The following is a 23,568-nucleotide window of genomic DNA, read 5'->3' as shown; positions in this document are numbered from 1 at the left end:
TTGAACATTACAGTACACCTGCAAATTTAAAGGGTAAAAAAAACAAAGCTGACTTACATTGACTTCACTTCAGTGGTAATTTAATTATTCAGAAATTCAGAAAATTATGTCAGTTGTCCTTGACATTTCCATAACAGATGTGTTGTATATAATTAATTAAAACTCTGAGCCCCCAAAGTTAATCAAATTTATATGAATTCCCACATGGAAGAGAAACAGTTAATTAGAATGAGTTTTAGTTCACCTTTTTGTGTTTTGTGCTTTCTTTCAGACAACCCTGGCTCACATTATCGCCAGCAACAGTAAAAATAGCAGCAACAGCAGGTTTGTGGCTCTCTCAGCCACCAGTGCATCAACCAGTGATGTGCGGGAGGTAATCAAGCAATCCCAGAATGAGCTGCGGCTCTTCAAGAGAAAAACCATCCTGTTCATCGACGAAATTCACCGCTTTAACAAGTCACAGCAGGTGCAGTATAGTATTTATTAGTCAGATTCCTAGTTTCATGTTTTAAGTGATACTCTCAAAACCCCTCCATGTTTACCTTTCTTTAAAATCCTCTTGTTTTGCAAACATGATTGAGATCATTATAAATAAATTAATCTTTCGAATTCAGCAAATGGTTGGTGTGACTATTCAGTGCCAAAGTTAAACCACTTTAATATAACCTGTGCTGGCCTCCTTTTATCGCCAGATAGAAAGCTTCTAATATTAGCAACATGATTTATTATTACATTTCCATTTAATACAATTCAAATTTGAGTCATGCAAGTGTCTACTCGCATAGTAACCCTAAAAATCAATGTTAAGTATGTTGCTGTTTAAAGTTGTACAGTATTGACGTTTTATATTTTGTACTTGTAATATACAATGTATAATTTATTGATTAAACAAATGTGTTGTTATTTAATGATCAAATAGTACTGTACATTGAGTTTTATACAGTATCAATGCTTTTTTGTTTTAATATGGTATTGATGAACTCATTATTTAGTTTGTCAGTTTTAGCTCAGTCTTTTGTAAGTATTCATATTGTTTAAATGTAGTTCATAAGTGTACAAAACTTGACTGAAAATAAATAAATGCAATATACTGTATATAGAACAGATGCATACATGTTTTAAGAAGCTTTTTTTGTCAACACATGCAAAGCTACAATACTCCATGGGGATGGTTTGCACTTGTGTAGATTTAAATAGCTCTGACAAGTGATACATCACTACAGTATGTTGTCTTACAGAAAAAGTAGCTGTACCAATTTCCCAATTGGCAAAAAATAAATAGAATGGTTAACTTTTGAATTCATAAAGGATACCTGTCTATAAATATCTTTAGTAAGCATGTCATGTGCGTTTTGTATGTAAAGAAGGTGGCCCATACTTTCTTTATGAATTGGCTTTAAACCTTAAAACATTGAACGTAATTTAAAAAAATAAATAAAAAAATCAACTGGCTGAGTATATAAGAACATCCTTAACAATGAAGACACTCTTTTCATTGTCAGGACACCTTCCTACCTCACGTTGAATGCGGCACGATTACCCTGATCGGGGCAACGACGGAAAACCCTTCGTTTCAGGTGAACGCAGCCCTGCTGAGCCGCTGTTCTGTCATTGTCCTGGAGAAGCTCTCCGTTGAGGCGATGGAGACTATTCTGATCCGGGCAGTCCACTCTCTCGGTATCCGAGTGCTGGGAGAGGAGGAAGACGTGGTCGGCTCTTTGGATAGCAGTAGCAGCTCTGAGTAAGTGCCTGCAGAATGCAGCTTGTTATCATACTGAATGTTTGGAATTCAGGGGCCATGCGTCAGCACCAGGGAAGACAAGAGGGGAAACTATGCTGAGGAATGCCTGAGCACAGATAGGTCAGAAATGGAAGCTTTTTTGACCTGAATTCTGATTCGGCAGCTAATTTGTAGATGAACTGGGTAACCAGGAGTAGATTTCTATACTCATTTCTCTTTTACTTTGGTTATTATTGTAATGCTTTTATAGGATATAATTCACAACCCATTAACATTTCCATTATATTGATAGCTGTAATTTTGAGTTTACAGCCATGGCTGAGGATGTACGTTGCATTGTTAGTAAGTGTGACTGCTGCAGTTAACCACATTTATTTATTTATTTATTTAAGATTGACACTTGTCATCTCTTTTACTACAGTGTGAAAATGTGTTTCAAGAAGAAAAGAAAATTCCAAATGGTGGTTTACAATGTTGATACGAGTCCTTTTTTTTGTGTCTGCTATGCCAAACTAAGTTATGGGTCTAATGTTAATGGTTTAAACCATGACAATATGTAGATCCAAAACTGTTTCGAGCAATAGGCTTTTTTTTTTTTTTTGGTACTGTTATTTTAGCAAGTTGGAAATATCCTGTCTTAAGTGTACTGTACAATTAAAATAGGAGGGTGACTCTAGATTTCATTAAAACTCTAGATTGTTATACACAATATACTGTTAAGTAGAGTCCCTGTTCAGTTCAGAACCAGCTTGCTTCCCTAAATACAGCAGCTTCAAAAATAGTTCTTAAAATCAGCAATTTAACTAAGCCAGTTGTGTATAGTATAGTACATGGGTGACAAAGAGATGTGTTTTCTTTAGAAATGTGGTCTCCTTACAATCAGAAATGAGACGCGCCAGTAGTGTACTTGTCCTTATTTTTGTTTATACAGATAGTGTTAATGTTTACTATAGAACACATATAGGAAACCATATGTGCTCTATCCAAAAAAGACCTTGCCTGCAACCTTTGACCTCTCAAGGTAAAATGTAAAACTAGCTTATAACTCCTTACAGAGTGTATATAGGTTAATGTTTACTGTAAAACACAGATAGGAACCCATATATGCTCAATCCAAAAATCACCTTGCATTTGACCTCTCTAAGGTTAAATACCAAATTAGCTTGTAACTCCTTACAGTGTGTAGATAGGGTCATGGTTACTATGGTGTTAAGTATTTTGAATTGAAACTGTTGCAGAAAACTGATCTGTTGCTGACACTTGTGCTGCAATGCTACAGCTTGCCAAAATTTCCAACTGATACTGAGCTTGGAAGCCGTAAAACTGCCTGGCAGTTGTTGTTTATTATGATTGTTTAGTATTATTATTTAGTATTGTTGTTTATTATTATTGGTTAGCAGACAGTTTCATCTAACACGACCAAACATAAATTAAACAAAATGCAGAAATACTCAATTTAATTTAAATGTTTCTTATAAGAAGGAAAAATAAAATAGAAAAATAAGGACACAGAGAAACGGCAGATGAAAAGACACTGACACATATAAAAGCAAATTTAAGACTTATAAACATTTAAAATAAAATACACAACGAACTAATAAAATAACACAACACAGAATATGTAATATATGAAAGCTAAGGCTGCATCGGGAACCTGTTGCTACAGTAAAGATATGTGACTCTAAGCCAGTCAAGAGATGGCTGAAACAAAAGACTAGAGGCTGGCAACCTACACAAGGTTTTACATTTCACATTGCATATTCAAATACAATCTTTTGAATCTATGCAATTTCAGCAGGAATGAAAAGGATTATTTATTTTTATTTTTTTATAAATTAACAAGATCATCTTTACTCTGAAAGCTTATAGTGAAACTTGTAAAAGATCAAACTGGAAATAAAGAACATTTTCTTTTCAAGGTTGCCATGCCACATGATCCTTTTCTTTTCCTTTTAAGTACAGAGTAAGTATAGCTATGTTAGTAGAAGATTTAAAGGGGGTCATACAGTTTGGAGAAGTCGGTTCAACTCGAGACAATGTATTGGGACCTAGATCATCAAACCTGTGAGCTGTAATGTGTGTGCGTGTTTTGTTTATACAGTTGCTGAGTTTTTGAATGCTTTCCTTCCTACCAAGTTATGGCTGCACTTGGAAACGATCCGATTTTATAACTGCCAGCCAAGCAAGATAAATTAAGACAAAAGGATTTTGGCTTGCCTATAGTTCCAAGTGGATCAGTGCAGCATGTATTTAAAGTCCATATCTCACATAGAAAATCATTTTTTAGCTTTGGGGTCGTACTTGGTTTACTTTCACAGTGAGCAAGAAATTAAATTTCCATAATCAATTTTAGAGCACTGAGAGACATAAAACTATCAATAATTCTGGAAAATACCGACAACACACGGGAGATGCACGAAGTTGGCGTGACACATAACAGGAACAGCTGAGAAATACACGGCTTCAGACGGTGAAAGCGATCATTACACATTTCTCCAACGTTTGGAATAGTTTGTATTACAATAAGGACAGCGGGAATGTGGTGTGTAATGAAAGAAATTGTGGGAGGAAGAATAAGTTGTTTGAGGGCCGATTCCAAACTGTTTTGAACCTCCAGCAGGAAAAAATAACGACTGTGGCCAGAGGAATGCGAGCGACACGCCCCCTTTGTCTGCAGGTCGGCAATTCTGAATGCTGTTCTTGTATACAGTTAATCCCAGCTAGCAGTTCATTTATGGCAATAAAAAAGTGTATTTCTATATTTTGGTTTGTTTTACCATTTATATCTTGCAAATAGCAATGTTTTCCCCAGGCCTTTTCAGCCGGGCGGCTTGCCCGGTGTCCTATACAATGTTTCCCACCATACAAATTTTTCCACCCCAGCTTCCAGTTTCGTCGCAGGATTTGATATCACAATACTGGAAATGAATAAAACAGGTTTTTTTTTTTTTTTTTTTTTTTGGCTTTCAAAAGTATTCAGTCATTGAAATGCTGCACCTTATTTTAGTGTTTCGCTTGAGCTGAAAGTTTTTTTATTGTGTTACAACATGGAATCAGAATGGATTTAATTAGGAGTTTTTGCCACTAAAAATAATGAATACAGTGGCTTTCAAAAGTATTCACCCCCTCCAAATTTTATTGTGTTACAATCAACACAAAAAAAGCGCATAATGTCAAAGTGAAAATAGAGTCTACAAATTGTTCTAAATTAATTACAAATATAAAACAGAAAATAATTAATTGCATAAGTATTCACCTCCTTTGCTATGAGTAAGTAAGCTCTGGTGCAACCAATTGTCTTTAGAAGTCACATAATTAATTGAATGGAGTCCACCTGTGTGCAATAAAGGTGTTTCACATGATTTCAGGTTAAATAAACCTGTCTCTGGGAGGTCCCACAGTTGGTTAGTACATTTCCTAACAAAAACTACATCATGAAGACAAAGGAACATTAAAAGCAAATCCAGAATAAGGTTCTTAAAAAGCACCAATCAGGGGTAGGATACAAGACCATTTCCAAGGCATTGAATATCCCCTGGAGCACAGTAAAGTCCATTATTAAGAAATGGTGAGAATATAGCACAACTCTAGAACAGGCGATCCTCAAACTGCGTATCCAGACGAGAAGGGCACTAGTCAAGGAGGCCACTAAGAGGCCTATGGCAACTCTAAAGGAGTTAGTCTTCCACGGCTGAGCTGGGAGACACTGTGCATACGGCAACAATAGCCCGTGTACATCACAAAACCGGCCTTTATGGGAGAGTGGCAAAAAGAAAGCCATTGTTGAAAAAAAATCACATCAAATCTCAGCTAGAGTTTGCCAGAAGGCATGTGGGAGACTCTGAGACCAAGTGGAAGAAGATTTTATGGTCTGATGAGACCAAATAGAGCTTTTTGGCCTCAACGCTAAGCGCTGTTTGGCGCAAGCACATCATCCTGAGAACACCGTCCCTTCCGTGAAGTGTCAGGGCCTGGAAAGCTTGTGAAGATCGAGAGCAAAATGGATGCAGCAAAGTACAGAGAAATCCTGGAGGAAAACCTGCTGAGTCTGCAAGAGACCTGGGTCTTGGGAAAAGATTCATCTTCCAGCAGGACAGTGACCCCAAACATACAGTCAAAGCCACTGGAGTGGCTTAAAAACAAAAAAGGTCAATGTCCTGGAGTGGCCCAGTCAAAACTCAGACCTCAGTCCAATTGAGAATATGTGGAAAGAGTTGAAAATTGCTGTTCACCAAAGGTCCCCATCCAACTTGACGGAGCTTGAGCAATTTTGCAAAGAAGAATGGGCAAAAATTGCAGTGTCCAGATGTGCAAAGCTGGTAGAGACTTATCCAAATAGACTCACGGCTGTAATTACTGTCAAAGGTGCCTCTACCAAATATTGACTCAAGGGGGTGAATAGTTATGTAATCATTTATTTTCTGTTTTGTATTTGTAATTAGAACAATTTGTAGATTTTATTTTTCACTTTGACGTTATGGACTTTTTTTGTGTTGATCAGTGGCAAAAACTCCTAATTAAATCCATTTTCATTCCATGTTGTAACACAATAAAATGTGGAAAAATCCAAGGGGGTTGAATACTTTTGAGAGCCACTATATGTTTATTATTATTATTATGGTTATTATTGCTTGCTTACTTGCAGCCACTAATAAGTTAATGTTGCTACTTATTTTCTGTTAATTAAATTTAAATCGCCATAACATGCAAATACTCTCACAGTCAAATACGTAACGTTGCACTGACTTTTTTTCCATGGACACAGTGGATCGCGATGGACCAATCAGTTTTGACGTTACAAACGATGTTGGTGATGAAGGCCGAACTGTACAGTCATATACCTGAGTTAGTATCTGTACAGCAGAGGGTTTTTTTTTTTTTTTTTTTTTTTTAAATAATCAATCTACGTTTTCTATGTAAGATCGTCTTTTTCACTCGAAGCTTACAAAATCCAGTGAGTATATGTTGTAGCATTTTAAAATGAAACCTAGCTTATAGAATTAATTCAGGAAACGGTATTCGCATTGTACACAGTGGTGCTGGAACAATTTGTATAGTGGGGGTACTGAAAGCCATTGAACAAAACTGTAACCCCTGTATATGATGGAAGCAGGGGCACAGCACTTCAATCCTGGAGGTGCTGCCGCAGCCCCAGCATCCCTACTTCCAGCGCCCCTGGTTGCACAATTAGTTAATATGACTGTTGATTATTTTATTTTTATGTGCTTTGTTTTGCTGATTTTTGTGTTTATTAAACAAAAAATATCATCATATGAGCTACAAGATGTACCAGTGAGATCTTTTGCTGCATAATCAGTTGCTGTAAAACTGTGGTCTAGTAATATTATTGACTTACACACATCATGTATATACAGATAACAAGTGCACTCACACACACACACAAACACGCACGTATAAATACTCATAATGTGCTTATCTATCTATCTATATATCTATTTGTTTTAAATAGGTACGGTACTAAAGATTATTAAAGATTTAAGAAGTTCAAGTCAAATTGAAAATTATTTTCAAACGTATGTACAGTACAAATCTCTTCTTCCTCCTCTTCTGTTGATGTCACGCTTTCCATGTCTTCCCATATTCTCTTTCTATATAAGGTAAGAGCAATAGTGGGAGGAGGGAGATTATTTTTGTGCTAAATGGAATGCTATAAAGTTTTTTTTTTTTTTACCCAGAAAAGGCAATCTGCGACCCCTACTATTCTACCCTCCTTCTCCTCCTTCGTGCCCCTATTGGATTCTGATCTGTGCTCACTGCTCCAGAGCCATAAACCCATGTGTGCTCTGGACCCCCTCCCCACTCACCTCTGTCAGGCTGCCGCCCCTGCCAACTCCCTTTTATTTCTTCTCTCCTCAGTACCTCTTTGACTGTTTCCCCTCTGCCTTCAAACAAACCTGCATCACCCCCATCCTAAAAAAATAAAAAACCCTCCTGGATCCCTCATCCCTCCAGAACTACTGTCCTGTATCCCTCCTCCTGTTCCTCTCTAAAACCCTTGAGCGAGCAGTTCATTGCCAGCTCTCTGCTTTCCTGTCAACACATTCTCTGCTTGACTCCTTCAAATCTAGTTTTCGTCCAGCAGACTCCACTGAAATTGCTTTTCTCTCCATCATAAACTCTCTACTCTCTGCTCATGCTGCCTCCCTCTCCTCTGTCCAAATTCTCTTGACCTCTCTACTGCTTTTGAGACGGTTGACCACTCTATTCTCCTGTCCTCCCTTGCTGACCTGACACGTTCCAGCACTGCTCTTACCTGGTTCTCTTACCTCTCCGATCGCAGGTACCGGATGCCTCTTGCCCCCTTTCAACTGGTGTCTCCCAAGGCTCAGTCTTGGGACCCCTCCTGTTTTTTCTCTACATCCGCTCCCTGGGTCCCCTCATCTCCTCCCATGGCTTCTCATGTCACTTCTATGCTGATGATGCCCAGATCTTCCTGTCCTTTCCCACCTTGTGTCTCTGACATTTTATCCTGTATCTTTACCTGTCTCTCGGCTATCTCCTGGATGCACTCGCAAGTTCAATCAGATCTCCACCCCCCCCCCCCCCCCCCCCCCCCCCCCCCCCACTGCTTATCTCTCTATTCCTCTTGACTCCACAACCCTCTCTCCCTACTCATCCACCAAAAACCTTGTCACCCTTGACCCCTCTCTACTACTCTCAGCACATCTCTGGCACGCTCCTGTCGCTTCTTCCTCAGCAACATATGCGGATCTGCTACCTGTCCACTCCAACTCATCCAAAACTCTGCTGATTGTCTCTTTTCTTCTCCCTTCCCCGTTTCTCCCATGCTACACCAGTGCTCTGTTCTCTGCACTGGCTCCCTATCCCTGTTTGCATCCAATTCAAAACTCTTGTACTCCCTATCACTGTCTTGACCAGTCTGCTCCCCCTTATCTCCAGACTATCATTTCTCCCGACACCCCCTCTCGCCCTCTCTGCTCCTCCACCTCCGGCAGACTAGCTGTACCCCCCTTTGCTCCCCTGCCTCCAGAGCCCGCTCCACCCTTGCCCCTCTGGTGGAATGACCTACCATCAGATATCAGGACTTCTCAAGACACACCTGGTCAGACAGCATCTGTAAACACTACAACTCTCGACCATGCTGACTATATGGCACCTACTTGTACCAGTACTTGCACCAGCTTGTACTTGCACTGAACTGCCGTACTCTACTACTGCTCTTACCTTTAACTACTCACGTTTTCTGTAACTGCTGTTATTTGAAGTCATTCTCATCCATTTATCGTACTTACTACATGTTCTTACTGGACTTTACTCCTAAGCAAATAGTTACTATAAGGTTTAACTACACTTACTCAAATTTGCTCTTACTTATAAGTTACTGTATGCTTTATTTTGCTTTTACTTGATTTTACTGTACTTTCTTGTCTGTGTTATGATATTCTGTAATGTGATATTTTATAATGTGATACTTTGTACTGAGATAACTGCCAAGAAAATAATAATAATAGTAATAATGCGCTGGTGTGGCACGTTCTACTGCGTGTCAAAAAAAAAAAAAAAAAAAAAAGCGACAGGAAGCACTGGTGTGTCCAGGCTTTAGGTGCTAAAAGGCATGGTACAAACAAATACACAGTATAAAAATGTAGGCATTAATGAATGGGTTAACTCTGTGTTTGCTTTCACTTTTTTACTCCTACGCACTCGCCAGCTGTATAGCTGGCTCATCAATCTGAGTTTCTCGTGATGACAAGTTCTGGTAAAATTGAGCTACAACAGTATTACATTGAAAGTCATAAATAGAGTGTATATAATCTACGTTAATAACTTTTACCTTTGTTCAGGCTACTACATAAACATTAATGTGTATTGCAGTGTTTTGTGGCAGACTGCAAGCACCAGCCTTAAAGGGAAGCTTCTCCATATTTCCTATAGTAGCTCATCCTATATCTCCTAAGGAAATGGTATGTCGGTTTGTGCTAATCTGTATGAAAAATGAAGAAAAAATATCCAAAACCATCTGTGTGTATAAAATGTAATTTGTAGACCTTTTCCATTTGATAAGTAATGTCCATGTTTTTCCATTTCATATACCTACAGTACCGTGAAAAAAGTATTTGCCCCCTGTCTGATTTTCTGCATTTTTGCACATTTTTCACATTAAATTTGGTCAGATCTTTTTGTGGGTTGTTGTAGTATATAGAGGGAGTCTGAGAGAAAAAAATAACACCAAAGCTTGATGCTTCTTTCGTTTGTTTGGTATGCAGGGTAATCAAACATGCAATCTTCAGGTGTGAAAAAGTTATTGGCCTCCCTAGTTAACTCAACCAAGTTAAATTGATAATTAGGGTCAGCTGTTTGAATACTTTGGTTAACAATCAGGCCTGATTTGGGCCAGCCCTGCCCAATATAAATCTGACTAACTTTGGCCCTTACTATCAGAGTGAAGTTGTCAGCACACAGGTTCTAGAGGCACATAATGCCATGAGCAAAAGATATTCCTGAAGACCTCCAGAAAACAGTTGTTGATGCCAATCTGTCTGGAAAGGGTTCCAAAGCCATTTCTAAGGCTCTGAGGCTCCACCAAACCACAGTCAAAGCCATATTGTCCAAATGGAGAAAGTTTGGGACTAGTGAATTTTCTCGAGTGGCCGTCCTGCCAAAATCTATCAAAGAGAAAGGTGTAAAATTGTCCAGGAAGTCACAAAGAGCCCTAGAACAACATCCAGGGATCTGCAGGCCTCTCTCGCCTTGGCTAAGGTCAGTGTTCATGACTCCATCATCAGAAAGATACTGGGCAAAAATGGAATTCATGGCGGAGTAGCAAGGCGGAAAACCACTGCTCATTAAGAAGAACATGAATGCTCATCTCAATTTTGCCAAAAAGCACCTGGCTGATCCTCAAGAGTTCTGAAACAATGTTCTATGGACAGATGAGTCAAAAGTGGAACTTTTTGGCCAACATGGGCCCCGTTATGTCTGGCAAAAACCAAATGCTGCATTCCACAGTAAGAACATCATACCAAAGGTCAAGCATGGTGGTGGTAGTGTCATGATTTGGGGATGCTTTGCTTCATTGAAGGAACCATGAATTCTGCTCTGTATCAGAATTCTACCAGAGAATGTCAGGCCATCCGTCCGTGAGCTGAAGCTCAAGCGCAGCTGGGTCATGCAACAAGACAATGATCCGAAACACACAAGCAAGTCTACATCAGAATGGTTGAAGAACAAGAAATTTAAAGTTTTGGAATGGCTTAGTAAAAGTCCAGACCTAAATTCCATTGAGATGTTGTGGCAGGACCTGAAACGAGCAGTTTATGCCCGAAAACCCACAAATGTCACCGAGTTGAAGCAGTTCGGCGCTGTGGGAGACTGATCAATAACAAAAGGAAGCGTTTGGTTGCAGTTATTGCTGCTAAAGGCGGCGTAACCAGTTATTGAGTCTAAGGGGGCAATAACTTTTTCACACGGGGGCATTGGGTGTTGCATAACTTTCTTTAATAAATAAATGAAATAAGTATAAAAAAATTATTATTTGTTCACTCAGGGTACCTTTTATCTAATATTAGATTTTGGTTGAAGATCTGATAACAGTAAATGTCAAAAACATGAAAAAATGCAGAAAGTCAGACAGGGCAAATACTTTTTCACGGTGCTGTATTACTTGATATTTATGTACTGGGCTTTTAGTTATAAGCTACGTTGTTCAAGTAAATGCCAGTACATTATTTATTGTTGTTTTGTATTTATTTTAATCAAGCAACAGTTAACAGAATTGGAAAAATATTAACGAAAGAAAAAATACAACAATGTAGAAATTGCATTAATGTTTACACAAAATGCAACAGAAAAACACTTCTGAAAACTAAAATCAACAGTGCTTGAATCGCAGTTCTCGCAAGCGCATTTTTCAAAATTTTTGCAAGCCCTGGACTTTAACCACGAGCACACTGTTCAAGAAACTTGCATTTGCTTAGTCCTCTTGGCAATGAATGTGAAACTTTGGAAAAACATTTGTTTCATCCAATATTCAGTTCAGTTTTATTTTTATATAACGCCTTTTGCAACAGGTCACAACAAAGCGCTTTACAAAGGCAAAAACAATACATATTACTGAACTACAGTAAGCATTTAAAAAAAAAGAACACATAATAAAAACAAAACATAATATGAATAAGCTGTAGTATAAAAAATCAGATTTTAATCTAAAGAAATATAAAAAAAAATAAAAAACAGTGGAAACAATATGGGGGCAAGAGGATATCAGCTGATCTGAATGAAAATGCCTGGCTATAGAAATTGTTTTTTAGTCTATACTTGAAGACATTGATTGAAGGGGCTTCTCTAATTGTGATGGGCAATTTGTTCCATAATTTAGGTGCAATATAACTATACTACCACCTGAAGTTTTTTTTCTGAATAATAGGTACAATATGAAACAAGTTCAATAACCCTCTCCCCACATTCAGTTATGATACTAGTGTGGCTTTTAACTGTGAATTGGAAAAGGTGTGTGGATCCATGCATTTTATAAATCTCAAGTGACTCCTGATGCATCACCACAGTCCTCGGGTATCCATAGCATTTTTGATGCTTGAGTTCCAAAACAAAGCTATTTTTCTGCCAGTTTCTTACAGCTTTACTTTGGAAAATATTGAGTGTACTGCGGAAGGAATATACATAATCCATTGTGTTAGAGAAGAGTCCTATGAATAGCAGACTGTGGTGGGAAAATTACATCTCATGCAATTTATGTACTAACCTTTGAGCTGTTTGTTCATGTGTTTGCTTAGCCTGTGTGATTTAAAAAGGGATCATACCAATGTAATAAGAAGTTTGAAGTTTATTTTTTATAATGTTTAGAATTAAGAAATACACTTTTATAGTCTGGACATTTCTCTTCCTCTTTCAGCCTTCATCACACATCATGTTATTGCTAAGTGAAGAGGGTTTAAGGTAGATTGAAAATACTCATATATAGTCATGCTTTAAAGTAACTGCAAGAAAGCCTACGTGACAAGACAGAGATTGTCATGGTGCCAGGAGGATCAAGACATGCTCGCTAAAGCTATAATAAGTTAATTATAAGTAGTTATGATATTAGTTATGTGATGTGTTGTTATTGTATAATTTGATAGGCCACTTTACTATTGCTACTGCTATGATTATTTAGGGTTTCCATGCTCAGGTTTAAATGCTATTACGGGTTATAAGATTTAGGTATAATATATTAATAATGTGTTATTATCGGTAGTTGTTTGTGAACGTACTTCCTCTTTCTTTCTGAAAGACAGGTGGCCCTTATAAGGGATGGAAAGGTACTGACTACTAGCAAGACAGAGGAAGTTCTATTTCTTTAGCAAGCGCAAGCTGCTTCCTTGGCACTTCACAGAAATGTCACCGACTTACTTTTATTTTAGGGTGCTTGCAATTTTAAATAAGTTGTTATGATTGGTCTTATCTTAATCTTCCAAGTTGTTGCATCCGCTAATATTGAGTTAAGCTTCTGTGATTGGCTAGCAATAACTGTAGGTTACAAGGTATATATTATGCTTACTGGCTCTACGTAGGCAGAACACAGCTCGATTCCTTCTAACACCTGCTTGTGTTGAGTGTGTTGCTCGGGTTTGCAAACTATTAAACTTATTTACTCAATATTGTTTGTTCTACTGAGTCTCTGTCTTACAGGAGTTTGAGTTGTAAACTTCCATCACACAGACCTAGCAAGAACCTTTCTCTATAAATAATAGCAATGCTTGCCACCAATTTGCAAAGTGATCAGCTCTTGCTGCTTTTGCTATGCTTTGCTAAATGGTTACTGTTCATACTGGGTGTTTACGGAGGTATAGGCTACAGGTACTTCAGTGGGAGTCATGTATCATGTGTTTATTCAATGCCTAAACCCAGCGGGGTGAAATATGTGTTTATGGGGGTGGGGGCTGGGGGTTTAAGATGCGCAATTAGGTCAAACCAATTTTATTTGCTTGTTTTATAGACCACAGGTTTACATTGAGCAGAAAGCTGTCCGCACCATTGCACACCTGTGTGACGGAGATGCAAGAACTGGGCTAAACGGATTACAGCTTGCTGTCCAAACGAGAATAAATGCAGCAAAACTAGGCCACTTGAAGCTTGAGAAGACCTCTCAGACCATTCTAATTGAGGAAGATCATGTCAAAGAAGGGTTGCAGAGATCACACATACTGTATGACAAGGCTGGTAAGCTCTAGCATGCTGTTTGTCTGGGATTCTTGTAAGTTACGGTATGCGTTTCAGAAAAGGTGTGATTGCAGAGGTAGTATTTGCTGTAGCCTATGTCTTTCACCATAATCGCTGTTGTTTTTATTTCTATTTTGTACAATAGAACCTATCATATCAGATCTTGTAAAATACGATATCTAGCATGTGACAATAATAATTGCTGGTACTCATTTGACTGGTACAGATGGAAACAGATCAATGCACATTGTATTATGTGTCTAAAACAGTAAATGCATCTCTTAGCAGCACATCATAGATTTGAGTTGCATATAAGAACCAGCTGCTAGAAAAGACAAGAGCGGTATTGCTACAGACTCAAAGGTGGTCCAAAAGACTGCAATTTCACCTTTTACATGCTGGTGGTCACTTAAGTTCACGTAAAACAGGACAAGAATATGAGGGATTTATATAATTACTGTACCATTACAATGTCACAGCTGTGTAAGTGCACGCTAATTCTTCTGCAAAAAATAAAATAAACTGTCTGATTACTTTGGCCTGGACTGAAGTATAGTAAAAACTCTTTTTGGAATGTTTTGTAAGTTCCCAAATACTGGATTACAGTGCTTTGTTTTTCATTCATGTCATTTTTCCAGATTTTCTGTGTATAGTATGTATGCAGTACTGTACTTAAGTGTTTTTGTTGTCCTGATATAAAGCAATTACAGTATAGTATAACAACTCCCTCAGAGATACAATATTTTCACATATCCGATGAAGTCCTGGAACCTCTTAAATTGTATGTGCCAGGTTCTGTTGTATTTCTCATTAACATATAATGGTTTCTGTGCACAGCAATATAGTTGCAAGTGGCATTTGACAGTCTTTTGCCTGGCCTTAAATTATTGAAATGGATATTCAGATACTTGTGTGGTTCAAGAAAGGTTTATGTGCCTTGCAAAGTTACCAGGTTTTAAAGTGGAGAGACACTTTTTTTCTTTTTTGTAATGGTAATTTCCACCCCCAGGGAGCAGGGTTAAGCCTTAGCATGTCCTTTGCTACCCTGTTCTGCTCGCTTTCTTTCCTGTCTTTACACCACGGTTTACATGCTACAGGAAGCACCAGAGCAACTCTTACAATAAGTGATGCCTTCATTCCCTCTCTGTTAGAGACCAGATGACGCCTCTGTAAGGGACGTGACAGGTGCTCAGCTCAGCTCGGCTCAACTTGAAACCCTCCCTGAAGCTACAAAGTACAGACCCATTGTTTATGTTGGACTGAAAAACAGAGCCATTCAGAGGGTTCTCTGAGGAGAGCCTATCAAAAATAGCAATGTCAACAACCTGCATACTTAAGATATTGCAGCAGTGCATAGTGGTATGAGAATGGGACTGGGAAAGCATTTGAAATATTAACCACATGAGAAAGGCACTTAAATAACTAATGTAACAATATAGGGGATTATATTTTGTACGAGGTTATTTGAAACCAGTCACAGAGACAGCAACGATAATGCATTTCCTTTAAAAGAGACCATGTGGTTAAAAGCACTTGTTGTGTGTGATAAAAGTATTAACATGAATTTTATACAGTTGTGCATTTGCCCTAATTAGCCCGTTTGAGTAAATACACAGGTTATTTATTTACAATTCTTCAAATCTGTTTACTGTGCTATCTCTACAAATATCCATTCTGAACAATTTAAAAACAGCCGCCAATGTTGTCATACTTTCTTATTTAATGCACACCCTCCTCAGTTCCTATATAACATCAGTGTATGATTTTATTATTAAAAAGTAAGTCCCAGGGTTTTTTGTTTTTTTTACAGGGAGTGGAGAGGAAACAAGAAACTTGAATTTGTATTAATTTAATGATGGCGACCACAGCCCTTGATACCAGGAGAGACATTCTAATTTCTAAAATGAACAGCTTATGGTGTATTCTATTTCAGTAACAATAAAAATGATGTAATGCTGAGGACTGTGATATAACTGAGTCACGAACAGCATCTAATTAAGCCATGACTAACTTACATTGGATGAATACTGTACATTCTGAAATTCCCTGTCAGTGAAACAGTCATTAAGTGGTCTGCTCAGAGTGAACTTGTACAGTAAGCATGACTAATACATTGTTTTTATAGTACCATAGAGTCTGTTTAGAAATACAGTACTTGGCAAACAGTAATTCAGTCTGCATTCATATTCATATATTTATCAGGTGAAGAACATTACAACTGCATCTCTGCACTACACAAGTCCATGCGGGGCTCTGATGAGAATGCTTCCCTCTACTGGTTGGGGCGCATGCTTGAAGGTGGCGAAGACCCCCTGTATGTTGCTAGAAGACTTGTGAGGTTTGCAAGTGAAGATGTAGGTAAGGGAGCATTATAAAGGATGTAACAGTTCATATTTAGTTGTCCTGGGATTTAAATTCTATATGTATACAGGGTGGGTTAATGCACTACAGTGTGACACGCTCAATGGTTTTTCTTTTGTTCATCTGTCCATTGTGGTTATAAGCTCTTCCCTGACACTATTTATAAAGTATAATGCTTCTTTTACAGGAATGGCAGATCCAATGGCCTTAACCCAGGCGGTTTCTGCTTTTCAAGCCAGTCATTTTATAGGGATGCCGGAGTGTGAGGTATGTTTATTTGCAGTTTTTTATTTTATTAAAAAAAAAAAAAAAATTACAGATCCTAAGAAATTAACCAGTAAAATACAGTACATCATGTGCACAATGTCAGCTCATGCATATAACCCTACAGGACAATTAAAGTAAAAAAATAAAAAGATGTATGTTTAATTGCGATCCCCCCGTGATTCTTTAATCTGTATTTTTGTTCAGATTCTCTGATTTTGTTTTGATATGTTAAATATTTGATTAAATCCATTAGACCTGAGTGTTGTGTTTCTTTTACACAGTGTACACTATACACAGCGGCTTGCAAAAGTATTCAGACCCCTGACCAATTCTCTCATATTACCGACTTACAAATGGTACATTGAAATTTCGTTCTGTTTGATATTTTATTTTTAAACACTGAAACTCAGAATCAATTATTGTAAGGTGATATTGGTTTTATGTTGGGAAATATTTTTAAGAAAAATAAAAAACTGAAGTATCTTGCTTGCATAAGTATTCAACCCCCACACATTAATATTTGGTAGAGCCACCCTTCGCTGTAATAACAGCTTTAAGTCTTTTGGGGTAAGTATGTACCAGCTTTGCACACAGTGTCGGAGTGATTTTGGCCCATTCTTCTTGGCAGATTTGCTCCAGGTTGTTCAGGTTGGTTGGACGACGCTTGTGGACCACCATTTTCAAATAGTGCCACAGATTCTCAATGGGATTGAGATCAGGACTTTGACTGGGCCACTGTAGGACATTCACCTTTTTGTTCTTGAGCCACTCCAATGTTGCTTTGGCCTTGTGCTTAGGATCATTGTCCTGCTGAAAGGTGAATTTCCTCCCAAGTTTCAGTTTTTTAGCAGACTGAAGCAGATTCTCTTGCAGTATTTTCCTGTATTTTGCTCCATCCATTCTTCCTTCAATTGTAACAAGATGCCCAGTCCCTGCTGATGAGAAGCATCCCCACAGCATGATGCTGCCACCACCATACTTCACTGTAGGGATGGTGTGTCTTGAGGCATGGGCAGTGTTAGGTTTGCGCCACACATAGCGCTTTGAGTTTTGGCCAAAAAAGCTCTATCTTGGTCTCATCTGACCACAAAACCTTTTCCCACATCGCAGCTGGGTCACTCTCATGCTTTCTGGCAAACTCCAGGTGTGCTTTCAGATAGTACTTTTTGAGTAACGGCTTCATTCTTGCCACCCTCCCATACAGGCCAGTGTTATGCAGAGCTCTTGATATGGTTGACTGGTGCACCATTACTCCACTCCCAGCCACTGAACTCTGTAGCTCCTTCAAAGTGATTGTTGGCCTTTCTGTGGCTTCTCTCACAAGTCTCCTTCTTGTTTGAGCGCTGAGTTTTGAGGGACGGCCTTTTCTTGGCAGTGCCTGGGTGGTGTGATGCAGCTTCCACTTCCTGATTATTGATCCAACTGTGCTCACTGGGATATCCAAATACTTGGATATTATTTTGTACCCTTTCCCTAATCTATGCATTTGTATTACTTTATCTGTAACTTCTGTAGAATGCTCTTTGGTCTTAATTTTCCTTCAGATTCACAGCCTTACCAATGATCCTTCAACAGTGGGGTTTTTATCCAGAAAATGTGACAGCAACTTTAATGGTTCAGAGGTGGAGGCCAATGGTAAGGTAATTGTGTCCTCGTTAGGGCAATTTCTTTCATCGGTGCAAACTGGGAGCTTCCACAGCACAGAGGTTGAATACTTATGCAAACAAGATATTTCAGTTTTTTATTTTTATTAAAAATATTTCCCAACATAAAACCAATGTCACCTTGCAATAATTGATTCTGAGTTTCAGTGTTTAAAAATAAAATATCAAACAGAACGAAATTTCAATGTACCGTTTGTAATTCGGTAATAAGAGAGAATTGGTCAGGGATCTGAATACTTTTGCAAGGCACTGTGTGTGTATATATATATATATATAAAATATAATTTTTCCCCCGCTCAGTGTTTACACACTATTATTATATGTATGGTATTACAGTAGTTAATGTTAGCAGCTTTAGATGGTGGATAGTGAAGACTGCAAAAAAGTACTGGTTAAATATAGGCTAGGCAGTTTATTTTGTTTTTGTTCTCTATTTATTCAATTATATAGTTAGAAAATAAAGCGAGAATTTTTTTTTTTAATTGTTTTTTAAAGGCAGTTAACGTTGTTCCTGTGGTGCCATGAACGGGTTTAACACCAACCCTAAATAAATAAAAAAATTTAAAATGTGTTACTGTGATATTAACCAGTAGTAGTAATCTGAAGCAGTGGTATTTCTAAATAACAGAAGCCTCTCTTACTTCAGTGAATCAGGCTACAATATCTTTTCCATTAAAAACGTGTTCTTACTGAAATTAATGTTCAGCTTTCATAATGACACTTTTTGTGTTCTACTCATTCAATCAAATCAAGTACATGGAAGGAATTTGCTTGCGTCATGTATATTAAAAGAAAAAAAAAAGTTTGCAGTCCTTTTGCAGCCAGTGTCATTTTACTTTAAAGGCATGTGCCTGAAATTGTAAGCAAAATATTTAAATTATTTTACATTACCCTCCCTGTCTTTCTGCGCACTGTCAGCCCTTGTTAAAAATGCCTTGCCCAATATTTCAAGTAAAAAATATATAAAATAGCAAGAAATTACTTGTTTGCAGGGGCAGCAGTTACATTATGGTTTTAAATACAGTTTGCCCATAACAAAATAACCCTAACTCAGTGGCCCTATTTAGAAACAAGCACAAAGACTCCGTTTCTCGCAGTGATACCAAGCAAGATTTGCTTGGTTTCTTAAGCACTCGGTACGCTTGGCAGTTAGTCCTTCAATTTGCCCACCCACATTTCAACAAAGTTAGGCACCTATGTACATGTGTATCTCTCAGAAGAGTGGCAGTTTGGATCTAAGTAAGTGAAATACCCGATCTTTGAAGTACCCGATATTGATGAACTTGTTTTAAATTATTTTTGTTTGTTTTCCTCCTCAGGTGATTTTGGCACAATGTGTTGTTTACCTAGCCAGAGCCCCTAAGTCAGTTGATGTTTACAAAGCTTATGATAATGTAAAGGCGTGCTTAAGGACTCACAAAGGACCACTGCCTTCTGTCCCTCTGCACCTAAGGAACGCCCCCACCAAACTCATGAAGGACCTTGGCTATGCGAAAGGCTACAAGTACAACCCAGCCTTCAGTGAACCTGTGGAACAGGATTACCTGCCAGAAGAGTTGAAGGGAATACATTTCTTTACGTATGCAGCAAATAACTGAACACAAGTGTGTACTTAACATATTGCAATACTTAATATTTTGTGTAAACGTAAGTTTCTACTTATATGCTAACTGCAATCAGCCTTTTATTGAATATAATAAAATTTTATGTTAGACAGATATTTGAAAATTAACCTGCAACTGTAGAGTTGATGCAACAAGTTTTGAAATCATGATTTCATGCCCGACAGGGTCTTGGCTCTGGTTATAAGATGAAGCCATGCCAAATATGGGAAGTGTGTTCCACGTGCTTTTCATGCGCGATGAAAAAGACATCTTCAGATGCAAAGGTCACCTTGAGGTGGCATAACAGTCTCTGCAGCCGCTGGACTGAGATCAGGCAGTATCCTGTTTTTAAACAGACTCGGCTTTGCCGTTGGCATCCCTTGGTTAATCCTGCTGCACTCAGAAACTATTTACAAAGCACAGACACATTTTAATGTATATATGTTTACTTTCTACCAGCTCATTAAAAACTTGCTTAATCAAACAATGCAGCATGAAACTAATTTCTGTTCTGTACAGTATTCTGAACATTGATTCATTAAAAGAACTGTATTCAGTGATCGATAATCTTTGTTGAAGAAAAAAGTGAAAGCTTTATTTTGTAAAGTGTAATGTTTAAAATTATATATGCACATTATGTATGTTTTGTTTCTTAATGAAAAATAAAAATAAATTCTAACATTTTTGAACACTACCACTATCCAATCCTCTTTTTTCCAGTATAGTACATTACATGCACATATTAAACCTGCCTTTTTAAACAATTAACTCCATTACAACTGTTCAGTATTCCTCAGCTGTTCCTCTATGTAAAGCAAGTGGTCTGCTTTTTTCAAGATTTTACCACAGCTCAACCCCTGCTTGACTATGGCGTCCATGATGCTGCCCACTTTGAACACATCCAGGTGTAGGCCCCTTTGTAAGTCTCACAAGTAGGCCAACACTGCATCCAAAAGACTTCTTCCCAGCTGCTGCTTACAAGCTCTGGAATTCCAAGAAAGAATCAAAATTCTTTTTCTGAGAATTTCCACAGCTACTTTTTAGGCAGAACCCCAGATAGGTGTATTCAGATGACATCTAGGGTGTAGCCACAGTATTGTAAAATACTCCAAACTAAGGTCACAGTGCACAGTAGTCCACATCACAAAACCACCACTTTATTTGGCAGTGTTTTCTTCAGGAGGTACAACCCCTCTGTTCTTAATCAGCTGCAGCAAAATTCTGTCCATTGTGTCTGGAACAGAGAAAACAAAGTTTTGTTTTTGTTTTTTTCGATTTGACCAGGTGATATTAAAAAAAAAAAAAAAAAAAAAAAAACTTGGTATTTTACAATACTAAGGTAAAAACTGAAAAGTTTGTCTACTTGTCTTGCTTTCGTATAGTTTTATTTTATAGAATTCTGTTTTGTTAATTTATACAATACTGTTTAAAAATAGGTAATATGAATGTACATCAGTACGTAATGCGCAGTGTTTAAACCCAGCTCAAACGGGATAAGGGATATAGTGCATATCGTCTTCTATTCGATGTCTTATAACAAACTAATTTGGACAGTTCAAAATTTTAACGGTAATGGCTGTCTGAGCCTGAAAAATAAAGGTGCACGATGAACACAAAACATTAAGCCCCACAATAGCGTTATACGTCCCCACGTGTTGCTATAACTGTTTAAATAATGTTCCTGTATTTGTTTTATTATTTTCATTGTTAACATCCTGACAACGAAAAAACATAACAAGTGATCTGGCTTTTCTCAGGGTTGCCAGATTTCTGCAGAGTTTATAGCCCAAAGTCACTTCAAAAATAGTCCAATTATTTTTTAAACTGAAAGCAAGCTTATTCTTAACACACAGGCCTGTGCATAAAAAAACAATCAAACGCTTTCGTAAGAAAATATACTGGTATAAATTTGATAAAAACTACAAGCCCCAGTAGGGCGCATCTACACGTCACTATCACCAAATTCGTACGGCAGCTCTGAAGGGACAAATCAACATTCATACCAGACCAGCAGCAGAATTAACCGTGATCCCTTTATTGAAATACTAATGCTGGTACTGTATTCCAAACAATATTGCAAAGATGAAAACAGTTCAAGCTTTTAAAGTTATACGAACAATCTAATTGCATTATCAACCTGCGACTCCTTAATATTTCCCGCGGCTGTGTTTTTCAAGTAGCCCAATTCCGAGGGGAAACAGCGGACCTGGCAGCTCTGGCTTTTCTGATCCGTAACACATCAAGGGTCGTTTCTGCTGCGTTCCTGTTTATCAATGTGGGCAATAACCCCTACGCTATCAGTGCACTAGCGGACATTTTAAAAATAGCTTGGAAACAAATTCAAGAGCAAATCTACGAGTGACTGGTTTAAAGTGGACACCCTAAATCTGTCCGCTGTAGTGCAAGCCTTCACATGTGCAACGACATACAGTATGTTCAATCAACTATTAGTATTACACAGAAAAGACTCTACGCTTTTCTTAGTGTTGATATTTCTAATGGAATCTAGCACCCGTACAGCTTATACAGATCGCAGGTCACATGATCACGTCTACCAATTCGCAATGACGCCAATGTGTATGCATCTCCATCGGGGAACATACAAATTCATTTACTATAACACTGTCTATGATTTCTCCCTCTATAAAATGTATAGTTACTTTGGTGTCTTTTCGGGTGGAATCACAGCATCCCTGCCCCATTACTTTGCTGATGTCATCCAACTAGCAGACAAAACATGCCGTTTGTTTAAGCCATTTTTCAAGCTGTTTAATATACGATCACTAAGAATGATTACACTTACTCCTGGAAGAATTGTAAGCCATCTGCTTAATTACATGTGTGGCAATGATTTGTGCTGAAAAAACACTGTTGACCATGATGTAAATCTGTGCGTGAGGGATAATTCAGGAGTGGATATATAAATATACAGTGTAGACGCTTGCTAAATCAGTCAGAACTGGACAACTCCCAATCCCCATGTTCTAATAGCTAACGATAATGTCCTGCTATACTTAAACTTGCCTGTAATTTACCTGTGCTGTAAAATGGTCTTTTGCCTGCAATTCTTTTTTGCCCGACTTGCTCCTAACTTCTCTTCTTGTAATGTGCCAGTGTTTTGTTTTTATTGTTGTTGGTGTATTTAAAATTGTCCAGTTTGGGTGCTTCACTTTATCCCTAGGTTTATTATTGTTTGTTCAAATGTGTGTGCAATTGTAGTATTGTTTTTAAACATGAGTTTAATTTGTGTTTTATTAGATAACTTTTGACTGCTTTCATAGTCTTCGATTTGTGAGGTAATTCATTAGTGTTAATCACATGTCATATAGGGTATTATTTCTAGGGTATAGCTGAGATTTGTATACTGTATATATCTTCCACCTCCCTTATAGAAGTTTAGGGTATTTTGCTGCTTGGTGGCGGTACATAATTCTCTTGTCCCTGACTCTCTAATCCAGACTTGTATCTAAATAAATGGTGCCAGATATACTATTAAATAAAGCAGACAACATTAATTGCTCTGTATCTGTGACGTTTAGAGTTGATAAAGTATGGACGTGATGAGTTGCAATCGACGCTTCTACTCTACCACAATATTTTCTGGCAAGTATAAACTTCAGGTTTTGTGGATAATTGAAAACCAAAATTAATTCTGATATATTGTAACATTTAATCAATTTTCTCCAGCAGGTATTTTGACTAGTCTAAGTGTATGTATTTATTTGTTTTT

The 23,568-nt window shown here is 37.9% G+C and overlaps 1 protein-coding gene across 1 annotated transcript in view; it reads left to right on the top strand.

The window, feature by feature from the left end:
- The window catches only part of wrnip1 (WRN helicase interacting protein 1), a 36,238-nt gene extending 15,748 nt beyond the window's left edge, over positions 1–20,490 (top strand). The window contains exons 2-7 of the mRNA XM_041245276.1: positions 272–466; positions 1,503–1,741; positions 13,719–13,942; positions 16,145–16,300; positions 16,491–16,570; positions 19,554–20,490. Coding sequence (XP_041101210.1) covers positions 272–466; positions 1,503–1,741; positions 13,719–13,942; positions 16,145–16,300; positions 16,491–16,570; positions 19,554–19,832 — 1,173 coding nt within the window. The 3' untranslated portion in view covers positions 19,833–20,490. The remainder of the gene's footprint in view (positions 1–271; positions 467–1,502; positions 1,742–13,718; positions 13,943–16,144; positions 16,301–16,490; positions 16,571–19,553) is intronic.
- The last annotated feature ends 3,078 nt before the right edge of the window (positions 20,491–23,568 follow it).

The sequence above is a fragment of the Polyodon spathula genome, chromosome 3, assembly GCF_017654505.1.
Source record: "Polyodon spathula isolate WHYD16114869_AA chromosome 3, ASM1765450v1, whole genome shotgun sequence".
NCBI classification, from domain to species: Eukaryota; Metazoa; Chordata; class Actinopteri; order Acipenseriformes; family Polyodontidae; genus Polyodon; species Polyodon spathula.
This window is presented reverse-complemented; position numbering and strand designations above follow the sequence as displayed.